This window comes from Orbicella faveolata, unplaced genomic scaffold, assembly GCF_042242905.1.
Source record: "Orbicella faveolata isolate gen_17 unplaced genomic scaffold, um_ofav_v1 contig_2, whole genome shotgun sequence".
NCBI lineage: Eukaryota > Metazoa > Cnidaria > Anthozoa > Scleractinia > Merulinidae > Orbicella > Orbicella faveolata.
In genome coordinates, this window is record NW_028301547.1 from 16,935,150 (window position 1) to 16,948,267 (window position 13,118).

Genomic DNA, 13,118 nt, shown 5'->3' on the forward strand with positions numbered 1-13,118 from the left:
TCACACCTAGTCCTCTCAAACTTATTACATGTAATAAGGAATGATTAAATAGTATTTTGCTGTAATCTCTGGGAAAATCTGGGGATTTAGTCTTGAATTATAAATGCTCAAACAAATGTGTTTTTTACTGTTTTATGGCTTTATTTGTGATTTTCATGAATTTCCTTCGGTGAAATCTTCCAAAATTTTTACGTCACATCGCTTCCAGTGGGATACGAATTTTAAACACGAAAAAAGTAAGGTTTTGTAAAGGCAGGTTTTTCGATATTTTCAAATTCATGTCTTTTACCGCTGCAAAAAATCTGGTCGTATAGATTTCCATGAAAAACGAGCTCCGACTAAAGTAAAATATTTGCTACCAATCTGCCAAATTTTGCGGAATTTCACCGAAGCAAACGCGAGAAAATTCACTGTCAGATTTGCTTTTTGTGCTCATGTTGACGTAATAAAATATCGAAAAACACTGACGTTTTCCTTTGAGCGCGCGCAGATTACCTCAGCGCTCGTGCGATCGTAAAACTATAGGGAGCCACCTTAAAGAACGAGAAGTAGACAGTGTTTTCGACTTCTCTTTGGGGGCTAAACGTTTAGGGACTAATCCACTCGGGGGCTAAACGACCGGACACAAGCACCGACCGGAGAATTTAATACCTGGGAGACGGGGGGTGGGGAAACCCGACGATAGATTTCTGTCTCAGTTCTTATCCAGGATGGTGTAGAAATAGTCTTGTTCGCTTTATGCAACGAAAAAACGGGTTAAAGGCTTTAATTCGAGTTCTTAGATCTGTTGATTTCTCGTTTTACAGCCCGTGAAGTGTGTGGTCGAACACAAAGATGGAGGCCAAGACGAGATCCAACTGAATCACACCATGAACGAATCACAGATTGAGTGGTTTAGAGCTGGCTCAGCACTCAACAGAATGGCCGAAGTAGCTGCAAAGTAGCCTTTCCCCGAGGACTAGAGAACTTCCCTCAAATTACAAATTGGTCCCTTTTTACCGTGTCGTTTCAGCTTAATAATTATTACTCAATACGGTACCGGAGACAGAACAAACATGAGCAGCTAAGTCTTTCGTGGAAATTTTTCTTTAACGCCTAGTATTTTAGTTTTGAGTCAAGAATTTGACTTGCTTTTCCTGAAGATGTATTTAATAATGGACACTTTTATAGCTCCCAAGTAGTTTGTTTCAATTCAACGTTACAAGAACAAACTTATTAAACATTGTTTAGCCAAGGGAAATTCATTTCTGCCGTGTTCTCGTTTGATTCCCAAAACCACTGTTGGAGAAGGAAAATTGTAAAGTAAAATTGAAGTCTTCCTCAGCGTTATTAAAAGAAACGAACTTTGTTGGTAACTGTGGTTTTTCGAACAAGTTTTTCTTGTGCAACATTATGGGAGCCAGAGACCGGGGGAGAAGGGGGGACGGACGGCAGAGTATTCCTTGTGTAAGCCCTTGTGCGGGACAAATAGTATGGTGTTGATCCATTTTGGTCTGAAGTAGAGGACAGAGTCAGGCCATTTGGTCAAAAATGAATGTGGTTTCTGCAAATGTGTTCTAATCTGGAATTGGGGATGGTTTCCAAAAGAAACTTCCATAAAACCCGCAAAAAAGAAACTGTGGACTGAAAAACTCCCGCCTGAAATTTGACTAATTAAACGCCAAATAGTGATTTTGTATTGGTCTCCATGTCTGTCCACAGACGTTTACTTTACTGCTTCCAGTTCTTTTCGTGCGCGTGTGCGATTTTTGTTTCCTTGGGGCCACCTTGTCGTCTTCAGGCTTTTTATAAGTCCCTTGCGGTTAATACTTTTGCTAATTGCGATATCTCGACTCCCTTTAGACAAAATCGTTTTTTGATGCTCAATGTGATTATAAGACTCGTGAACAATCCACAAATTGAAACAAATTTTAAGTTGTCTCGATACAGCTTTTTTCTGGACCATACCAAGCATTTTTCAATCAGCGTTTTAGCAGTATTCCCTTAATCGGATTGATATGAGAACAAACCTCACCCTGAAAGTGAAGAATGATCATCACAGTAAATTTTCCAATTTAAGCAATTGGAAAGAACAAACCTGAAAATAATCAGGGTTTCAACGGGATTCGAACCCGTGACCTGCGCGATAGCGGTGCGATGCGCTACCAACTGAGCTATGCAGCCGTGAGGTCACGGGTTCGAATCCCGTTGAAGCCCTGATTTTTTTCAGGCTTGTTCTTTCCAATTGCTTAAATCGGAAAATTTACTGCGATGATCATTCTTCACTTTCATCTACAACCGCAGTTCAAATATGAATTATTTCGTATACACTTTACATCATTTCACTCCTCACGGGAAGATATCAACTCAATTAACTGACCTCGCTCCCAATGTGTGGCTTCATAGCTCAGTTGGTAGAGCATCGCAACGGTATCGCGGAGGTCACGGGTTCGAATCCCGTTGAAGCCCTGGTTTTTTACAGGCTTCTTCTTTTCAATTGCTTAAATTGGAAAATTTACTGCGATGATCATTCTTCACTTTCATCTACAACCGCAGTTCAAATATGAATTATTTCATATATACTTTACCTCAAAACTCACCCTGTGGAAACGCCCTCCATCTGCCGAGATACATTATCATAATTATATTTTGGCGGGATAATCCTGGAAGTCCGTGTATTTTCTAGGTTCCGGGTTTAAGTAATCCGGCGTTAGGGTTTGTTATGTGTCCCTGGTTTTAGTAATTTTATGTTCCCGGTTTTAGTATTCCGGCGTTCCCGGTTTCAGTACCAGCCTAGCCTTCAGGGCTGCCGATATAAGGGGCTAACCGACCCTCCGCCGGCATATCCGCCTACCACGATCAAGTTCCTGTCTTGGTGTTCATCACGGATTTTAGTTCGTAGGATCGGACTTCACGCGAGATTCACAGGTTTGTTTGTACGATTGATTTGTAGTCATAAGTGATATATCCCTAATCCACAAAGCAGTATCCATGTCTCGTGGGCGGCCTGTACTACATGAAAAACTGAGTGAAACGGAACGGCCGAAACAACGGAAACGAAACGATTTCAACGAAAACCACAATTGATAGCGAAACCTAAGCGTAGTTTAAGCTCCGACAGGAGTCCTATGCTGATTGATCGAAGTGCAAGGAGACTGTAGACCTGCAGTCCTACACTCCGGTTACTCTGTGTAACATTCCTGTTAGCCTGAATAACACTCAGGTTGTAATGGTTGGTTTGGTTTAGTTTCGATCGTTTCGCTGCTTCCGTTTCCTTAGTTTCTTTTTGTTGTTTCGGGTTCTAGTAAGTTGGACACCTGAATAAGTGAAGTAGTTTGCAAGTTAAGTTCCTGTAACGAGTCAACCCGGTCAAGTTAAGTTCTATTCGACGTTTAGTTTGTTCATCTTTTTAATATACGGAAACTATACCATATTGTAATATAATTATATCTGACTTCTTCAAGTAGTGGCTCTTGTCTTCACAGCGTGCCAGATCTGAGCACTCTGATTGATGTCAGTTCATCGGAGTCATGACAAAGCCAGAGCTACTTACTTTCTAATTCTCTCTGCTCAAACTAGCGAAAATCATTTTCCTCTTCAATGCGATGCAATCGAATCAAACAACTCTGTTTTATGGTCGCCTGCTCAGGCATTCCAACCGGGTGATTGGCGTGCGGTGAATGACTGCAAAACTTGTAACTAATATCGTATTCTCATTCCATTATCGATAGCTAACCGTAGACAGAATTGCCTGTGCGCTATTCCCAGGGGGGGACTCCCATTTAAAAAGGACGAGGTGCTCGTCGGAAATTTTTAAAAGAACTCCTAAGAGGTACCAAGGTCCTGTTTTGTGAGCGTGGCTTAAAATGTTCTTCACCCCTATGAAGTACCAATTCTAAAACAACTCATTAACTAAATGTGTGCTCTTTCAATGATAAGCTGTGGATTCCCGGTGTAAATGAAACAAAATTAAAAGTCAATCGATTGTCAAATATCTCCTGTCATATTTTCTTCGGCTCAATACCCTAAAAGGTACCGCGAAAGAAAGCGGTGGACGAGTACCCCCGTCCTTTTTATATGGGAGTCCCCCCCCCCCCCCGGGGCCGCTATTCAGGCTGATTAATTAAGTCAAGAATCTTGGATACGATATATAGCTGACGGATATATAAACATCCTCGCCAATATTTGTGCGGTTTTTCATACGCGGAGAGTTTTTATAGAGACGCCATGTTGGAGCCCTTCGAAGGGGCACCAATACGGCAGGCGTAAACATGGTAAAGTAACAGAAAGTTACGTCTGTCACTGAATTTTGCTATTAAAACGAAAGGCTAGTTATTAATCTACTGCTCTGACACATTCAAATCAATCATCTAATGCAAAAACTGTTCATTTAGACTAGCTTTACACTAGAGGAGATTTTTCCGTATTCGTAAATGTTTCCGGATTCATCAATTTTTCGTAGGCGTTTACACTACAATGGTATTCCGGCGTACAACTCCGGGAACATTCATATGAAATGGTCACCAAGCTGTTTGTTGGCTCGACAACGACAAACAAAATGCCACCAAAAAAGAAGGCTAAGGGTTGCGTGAGACAGGCTGAGGTTTTCTATCCACTCGCTGACCACTCCACTGTTGGCCATCATGTTGTCCCACCAAGCATTTGTTCTGACCGGTCTTATCCAAAACCGTCGAGGTCTTCGATCGCGTCAACGTCGTTCCCTCCGATAAAGTGTGGAGGACGTCAACATTGTTTGCATCAATAATTTTCGTTTTCTGAGGAATATGGCATTACCCATTATAAAATTGATTGCTTACAACTGTAACAGCATGAGGCAACCAGCGACCGTCATTGCTACCGGAAAAAATATCAAGATTCGAAAGAAAATCGTTCACACGACAAAATCTCCGGATTCAAAAGTTTTCGGATTCAACGTTCCCACTTTAAGTTCTCCGAAGGCACGACGAAAACGTATTGCGCAGCTTTCTGCGCATCCCTAGCCCTACTTGCGGGGAAAGAACGGCGGACTGCTAATAAGGCAAGCATAAATTTTTTTGGCATTTCACTGTTAGGAAAACAAGGCTCCCCCAGCCTACTCAGAGGCTCTCTTGGGTTACTTGTATGGATGCAATATGTACGTGTGTAAAGAGGTTTTGTGGAAAAATGTGTCTTCCCACCGAAATTTCTTGTATACCGTGGGGAATTAAAGGGTTCGGAAACCTTCCGAAAGAAATTGATTCTCCAGGAAAACAATACACCAGTATTCTATTAGTGACGTTAAAATGTTCCTTCTTACCGGGAAACTTGTGAAAGCATATAAAGTTCGTAACTTTTTTTGTTTACACGATCGACGAAATTCCCGCTATTTTTTCAAACTTGAAGTCTAGCGCACACCCAACACTTGCGCATGCTTATTGCGTTTTTCTGCTCTGAACTCTGCGCTAAATCGTAACATTACTGTAGGGTCGATGATGAAGCTGTGCTTTTCAGACGATAGAGACGATACCATAAAGATCATACTATGTAACGTCATTTCGTTTCACCAAATAGTTAACAGAACCCGCGCTTATGGCTCGGTCTTTCTCTTAGTCCAGTCCCTGAACTCGCCTTTCTTCCCGCCCCATACAGGGACTGAACCCGGGCGGGCGAAAGGAGAGACTCTCTTTTCGCCCGCCCTGGTTCAGCCCCTATATGGGGCGGGAAGAAAGGAGAGTTCAGGGACTGGACTATCTCTCTCTCTGAACAAGAGAAAACGAGGAGACAGCCATCTCGAGGCTTTGATCTTTATGGTCCCTTCGGAAACCGTGTTTCTAGAGTTAAGCCTCCTATTTCAAAAAACACCGTTAGAGAACGTTACAATAGTTGTTTGAAACTAAGGGTGTGGCCACTTAAACTGAAGAAAGGCCTTCTTTACATAAGAGCTTTCTCTTTTCATATTCGAAGTATAGCAATAAATCAACAGCCCTTAGAATTAATGCACGGCTTATTTCTTTCTTTACATATGATTAATCAATAGCAGATTTCCCACATGGCTAGTGCATCACCAACAGCTTCATCCAATAAGGAGACCACTAACTATGCACGCTTGTGTCGTCTCCTGGTTGATGTTGGTACCCAGGCCCTTAGGGACACACTTGATGCCATTCACGCACCAGCAAATCTTCACGCAGTTTTGGCGGCAAATAAACCCACTTTACAAGGTCTCAGATCAAGAAAAATTATCAATTCGACGCAATGGGGCAGGCTCTTTCCAGTCATTCCTTCTTCAGTGTCTTCGAAAACCTTTGACACTACTCTTTTGATGGTTCTCTTAAGAAATGTGTGCGGCTTGCCTTCTCCAATGACCGGGTGGGACACACTTCCCACTGCAACGGACATGACTCGTGAAGCAGATATTGCTCGTATTAAGTACTTGAGAAACACCGTGTACGCCCATGCCGAACAAGCTTCGGTTGATGACACAACGTTCAACGCGTACTGGCAAGACATTCGGGACATTCTGGTGAGATTGGGAGGGGTTAGGTACAGGGCAGCTATCGACAATCTGCAAACTGAGTGCATGGACCCTGAAACTGAAGATCACTACAAGCTACTTCTCAGTGAATGGAAAAAGGACGAGGAAAACATTAAAGATGAGCTAAAAGAGATCGGAACCAAGATGACAGATGTCATGAAAAAACTGGATGATTTAACAGCAGCAACTGTGACCAACAGAAAGGAATCAAGCGATGAAGGTAGGTTTTAATGACACTAAGGGTCGATTTACACGGTATTTTGTGACAAATTTCTACTGAGTAAGAGACGAGGTGAAGTGTTCTTGTGTCAAAATGGCGGACGAACTTGTTGTTGACTGATTTATATGAAGACGTTTCTCGAAAAGTACTGAACGGATTAAAGCGAAAAACATTTCTTTAGAAAGTTTTTTCAACGCACAGGACAGCTAAAATATTTTCTTACTGTTTGTTAGAACTTTCGCTCCGAAAATCCAGGTGCAGACTTTTGCATATTTAATTTTGTAAGTGAAAATGTCAAGCGCGTGTAAATGGTCTTAAAGGAGTAGGTCACTCCAAAGACCGTGTATTTTTTTCCATCACCAATAAAAAGTTCACATTGAGTTGAGTTACTCACCGTTGTTTTAGCTTCTGAAGAGGATGCGATCCCAATGAAAAAGAAGTGAAAAGTTCGACACCGGGAGCCGCCATTTTGAAAGGATCTTGAAGGCCAGGCCGCATATCCGTGACGTCATTCCGTCCGAGAATGTGTTTGTTCTCTTAAGCTTTAGTATGGCTGCGCTTGAAGCCAGAACGTGCTAGTGATTCCGCGGATGATAATAATCAAGTTGAATGGAATGATCGATTGGAAAATGCTCTGTGGTGTACTTGTGAGAGATGTGCAACCATGCCGACGCAAAGAGAATGTGTTTGTTGCCGAGAACAGCCCGAGTAGGTCACCAAGATGGAAGATACATTTTGCAGTGCAATTGCAATGGACGCAGTTAGTGGAAGAGGAGTTTTATTTTTAATTTTAAATTGCTCTCAGAATTGAACTGGTGGCTTAAATAAATCCCCAGTATAATGCTTTTGATTTGATTTGTCTCCATGTTTATTTTACTGGCGGTTCAATGCGGAGGGAGTTCTGGTATCACAGAAACTGACGAGTTTTCAATGGTGTGTTTACATCGGGCGAATGCTTTCCACCTCACAAGTCTGTGTTTTTACTTATAAAATTTGGATACTTTTTGCCCGTGCTCATACGTGTTTGTCAGGTTTCTTTACACTTATGGACTACGTGGACTCTTGTGAAATACGCAGTGACTTTTACATGTAAGATGCGAAGTGAAATCGACTTCCTTGACGTGAGAAATGTGAAATTGACGACATTCCTTATCATTACATGAGATTTTTGTGAGAATTGTAATTTGTATTGTTGGAAAGCTAAGCATATGTAACATATTTTGGATAGAAGAAAAAAGTATATACAATTTTTACATGCGTAAACATTAGCTAATGAAGGAAAATTCACTCTTCTAGTGTGTTTATCCGTATAGCATGTGTCATGTTTACTCGCCTCGTTGCTTGACAAAGCATACAGTAAAATTAAAGCCTCATTTTTTACCGTAGATTTGCTTTCATTAGCAACTATAATTCCTAAAAATGATGTGAATGCAAAAAAACTGTCCTTAATTAATGATGAATCGTGTTGATAAAATTGAAAACAAATTGTAACACATTTCATACAAAATATTATTTACATTCGGATATCGGATTTCGCTATAGCAGGACTTGTTATCGGTAATTGTCGATATGTAGATAGGACTGATGTACAGTTAACTACTTCTTCCGATGTATTCCAAATCAAATTGGACAGCATTTAAAAATTTGTAAGTAGTTTACCTCATCCCTGGCTGTCAAGGCCGATTATTAAAGACGCTCTGATTTTGGCCCACACAAGAGATTTATAAAGCGAAAAAATACTTTTTCGATAAAAGAAAACCGTACGGGGTTAGTCTGACTTGTGATTTTAAAGAAATCTGCAGGGCATTTGAAGTTCCCACGGTACCCTAAGAAATTTAGTAAATCACTTCCAAAAAACGCATGCAGTCGCTATGCATCAATGAACACGAAAACACGAAAACCCTAGCGCCAGTCTACGAAATATAATGAATTAAAAGCTTGCAACATGGAAGCCTTTTTTATAAATACTGGTAAGACTGGTAAATGAAGAAAAGAATTTAATTCAGCCATTTTCCCTGTTATTATAGAGAAAAAAGCGACGAACTGATTGTACATGAAACTGACCCGTGATTCAAGCCGTTTTAGTGTCTTTTTCGTGAAAATGTATTGCCTGAAGGGTCGAAAATTTTTGGCGACTAAAATACTTGTGCTGGCGACTAAACCTGAAAACTTAGGGGCCAACTGACCCCAAGGTTTTTTTTTTGAAATTCGAGCCCTGTAGTCCAGCGAGGAGCTTCAATTTCTTGCGCAGAAATAATATTTACCCAGTCAAGTCAACGACAGGTCTGCCCGGCAAAAATATTTTTAAAAATTAAAAGTATAAATGATAGCTACCTCTTTTCGTTACTTGCGATGCGCCGTTCGCTTGCAATACGTGCCTTTACAAGGGCCTTCCGTTGAAAAATTGTCGGAAAGCATTTTTCTTCAATTGACCTCCTTCTTGAGCTTTGCGGCGCCAATTCGGACGGAATGACGTCACGGATATGCGGCCTGGCCTTCAAGATCCTTTCAAAATGGCGGCTCCCGGTGTCGAACTTTTCACTTCTTTTTCATTGGGATCGCATCCACTTCAGAAGCTAAAACAACGGTGAGTAACTCAACTCAATGTGAACTTTTTATTGGTGATGGAAAAAAATACACGGTTTTTGGAGTGACCTACTCCTTAAGTCATGTCGTAGGCCTGTCGTAAGCTTGTCACATGCGACTAAGTTTTACCGTGTAAATCGGCTCTAATATATTTGTAAGTTTATTTAGATCAATCGCGTTCAGTTGTATTACTTATCAGTTGTATTTTCTTGGTTTACACACTCGCCTATAAAAGGCCGTGTGTACAGCGAGAAAATACAAGCGACTTGAGGGAAATTCTATGGTATACCACGAGAAAGCGATCCCATTTGTATGTGGGTTTGGATCAATCGGGACCCAGTGGCTTCTGTCGATAAAAAAAACCGTATAGCTTTCGAGAACCCTACTAATTTAACCATAGGAAGAAGACACTTTTTTCTTCTAGTACTTAGGTAAGGGAACAATAACTCTCGTTTCACTTACCTTTTCATTCCTGTTGTGCTCGATTAGGTACACGTTTGAATCTGGAAAAATTGGTGGAGATCTCTGTCATGTGTAGAGAGAAACATCACGAGAATGAACCTCTCAATTACTATTGCCAAAACTGCAAGGCTTGCATTTGCGACACGTGTGGACAAACACGCCATGCAAATCACACCAAGGTGGATATCAAGAAAGCCGCCGAAGAACAAAAACTAAAAATAGAAAAGCTTGTGCAGGAAATGAAACTGGAGATTGGTGAGCATATGATTCAAATGGAGAAAACAACAGAAATGTTGAGGAAAAACGGAGAGAAAATTACTGCCGCTCGTAACAAGGTGCTCACCACTGTTGAAGAGCTTATTCGAGTGTTAAAGGAGCACGAGATCACCGTGGCGACCAAGTTAGATCTTATTAAAAACGAACAGCAAAGAGATTACTCAACGCAGTTAGAACACTTTCAGATATCTGCCACGCAACTGAAAACGTCTGTGGAACATTGCGAAAGAATTTTAGAAGGCAACAACAGTGTTGAAATTCTTGAAGCGCAGCAGGGTGTCATTGAAAGGTGTAAAGGTCTCCTAAATGCGAAGAAAATGAACATTTATAAACCATCGCATGTTCAATACAAGACGCGTGAAGAGGATATCCAGAATGTGAGACGCGCGTTTCTGGGTGAAGTTGTTGTTAGTACGACCGATCCTCTGCAATCAGTGGCGGAAGGGAAAGGCTTAAAAGAGGCAGAACCTGGACGAGAAGCTGGCCTAACAATCACAACAAAGAATTCAGAGGGACAACAGTGTTATAACGAGATCGATCAGATCGTTGTAAAAGTTCGCACCCCTTCAGAACAAGACCTCGACACCAACATTGCAGACAACGGAGACGGCAAATACAGCGTCACCTACACACCCGAATGTGACGGGCATCATGACGTGGTGATTGAAGTTAATGATCAACCGCTGACTAGTGGTCCATGGAGTGTTCACGTGAAGCCGCATCATCAATACCATGCTGTAGGTTCTATTGGATCACGCGGTAAAGAACAAGGACAATTTGATCACCCCTGCGACATAGCAATAAATGCCAAGACAGGGAACATTGCGGTTGCTGACGCTTCTAATAAAAGAATACAACTTTTTAGCTCAGATGGAATCTATTTGAGAGAGTATGGTCAGAAAGGACTTAACGGCAAGAAACTTGATTATCCCATGTCAGTAACATTTAACAACACTGGTGACCTTACTATCTGTGATTCCGGTGACGTGTTCTGTTTCAATGAAAGTGGTCGGTTCATTAAAAATTTCGTCAACGACCACTTGATCAAAGCGGGATACATAAACACTGCTTTTGATGGCCGCATGCTGGTGTGTGACTGGAATGACAAAACGGTCAAAGTCCTCTCCCCTGACGGTACAGAATTACTACAGTCTTTCAGGGCTCCAGGCTGCAATGAGTCTCCGTGGTTAGCTCTACGTCATCGCGACATGTTCTACGTCGCCTATGGTTGGGCTCACTGCGTCAAGGTGTTTAACGCTGAAGGGGAATTTCTATATGACATTGGCACAACGGGGCCTGGTAAGCTGCACCGCCCTACTGGACTCGCTGTTGACAAGTTTAACAACTTGATAGTCTGTGACGGTTTCAATGTTGAAGTGTTTACGCTGGAAGGAAAATTTGTAAGCTCGATAAAAGGACAGCGCGCCCAGCTTCTACACCCTTTGGCTGTTGCTGTGTCAAACGCTGGACAGGTTTTCATTACTGATATAGGAAAACACTGTGTTCATGTTTTTGAGTGAACAACTATTTGAGCCGTTTCGATTTAGTCTAAGTAGTACGTCCCTCCAGATATCCCAACATAAGGATGGAAAGCGACAATTTTAGTACCAATAATTTTCTTGACGCCTCTTGTAAACATGCAGATCTACCGACTCTTTCCAGCGAAAACAATTCCACCCACTGCTAAACAGAAATTAACAAAGAAATACCCTAACACTGCAATCACTGGCAATTGGTAGAAGGTTTGTTCGTTAGTCTTCCACGTCACACCACTTTAAAATCAGAGAATTTCAATGCAAAATCCTAACCTGAATCGTCTTTACGAATGAGAAACTCAGTCGAATTGGTGTGGTTGAATCACCAAGCTGTACATCCTGTCAAGAGGTTACGGAATCCGTCGAGCATTTACTTTCCTCCTGTAGCACATCTTTCGATTTTTGGAAAAACGTCTTATCCTGGCTAAGGGATAATGATGTTGGAACAATCAATGAGTCAGATTTGATCTCTGGAAAATTTGATATTGTAAATGACTATTCAATTAATCACAATGTTTTATTAGGTAAATATTGTAACTACTGCAGGAGATGTCTGAATAGCTTACCTACACTAAGAGGTGTTATAGCTAGAACAAGTCGTGTATGCAATATCGAGCTCCATGTTGCCAGGGAGAAAAACAAGCTCCTTACGCATTTTCAAACGTGGGAAAAGATAATTAATGTATTAATATAATAGATAACTCGACAGCCTTGAGTAGAGTAGCCATTTTGTTAACTTTAATTTACTCAGTATTATCGCATTTTCTTTTATGACTTTTCTTTCTTAGCTTTGCTTGCTGAGTAGTTGTTCTCTTTGTTTTAACTTTTTTATTTATTCGCATGTGTATCATAATCATCAATGTTTGTAATTAAAATGGTCTTTATATTTATAACAATAACAATTGTATTTGTATTTGTAATTGGGAAAACTATTTTAAAAAAGGTCACTCAGTGGCGGATCCAGACCTTGAGCTAAAGGGGGGGGGGGGGGGGGGGTTGCTTGCCCTGCCGGTTTTTCTTCCTTCTGCGTTATTTTCTTTTTTACCCAAAATAAGGGGGGCTCGGGCCCCCCGGGTCCCTCCCCAAGATCCACCATTATCACTGAACCTGAGACATCTGTAAAATGGTCTATTGTTTTCGTTGAACTAATAAGAAACAAAATAAACTACAAAGCCGTGAACGAAGATCCTGCTTGATTGAACTTTGGATCTCACAGGAGATCTAATCAGCCAAACTTGAAAACTAACTGAACGATGATAAGTCAAAGACTGCTGCAAGACTGACACAACGTAGTTACAAGGATGTTTCGGCTAGCCAGACTAGCCAGCTTCTTCAGGTTTAAATGTTACTAAATTATGAAAATGAAATTACAATATTATATTTTGGTGGATGTCGTAACACATGTTTCGAAACTAAAAGGAGTGGAGGAAATGTCGATGAACAAAACAAAATATATAAAGTAAAGATAAAACCGGTCTACGAAGGTTAAAAGTTTTACGATTCATCGCTTCCGTTCGATCAAACCACGGGACTCTGGTGTTCCTGT

General features: G+C 41.1%; 2 protein-coding genes across 3 annotated transcripts in view; both read left to right on the top strand.

Moving 5' to 3' along the window:
* Positions 1-1,355, top strand: part of LOC110061648 (aconitate hydratase, mitochondrial-like) — a 28,842-nt gene extending 27,487 nt beyond the window's left edge. The window contains exon 28 of the mRNA XM_020768496.2: positions 807-1,355. Coding sequence (XP_020624155.2) covers positions 807-944 — 138 coding nt within the window. The 3' untranslated portion in view covers positions 945-1,355. The remainder of the gene's footprint in view (positions 1-806) is intronic.
* Positions 1,356-2,058: 703 nt separating this feature from the next.
* On the top strand, positions 2,059-12,474 carry LOC110061633 (uncharacterized). 2 transcript variants are annotated; one of them, XM_089289956.1, is made up of 3 exons: positions 2,059-2,907; positions 5,996-6,713; positions 9,789-12,474. In XM_089289956.1, exons 2-3 carry the CDS (start codon positions 6,008-6,010, stop codon positions 11,555-11,557), a joined length of 2,475 nt encoding a protein of 824 aa, XP_089146082.1. In that variant the 5' UTR covers positions 2,059-2,907; positions 5,996-6,007; the 3' UTR covers positions 11,558-12,474. The 2 variants fall into 2 exon arrangements, with proteins under 2 accessions (XP_089146082.1, XP_089146083.1); XM_089289957.1 differs by having other exon boundaries at positions 5,999-6,713.
* Positions 12,475-13,118: the final 644 nt, after the last annotated feature.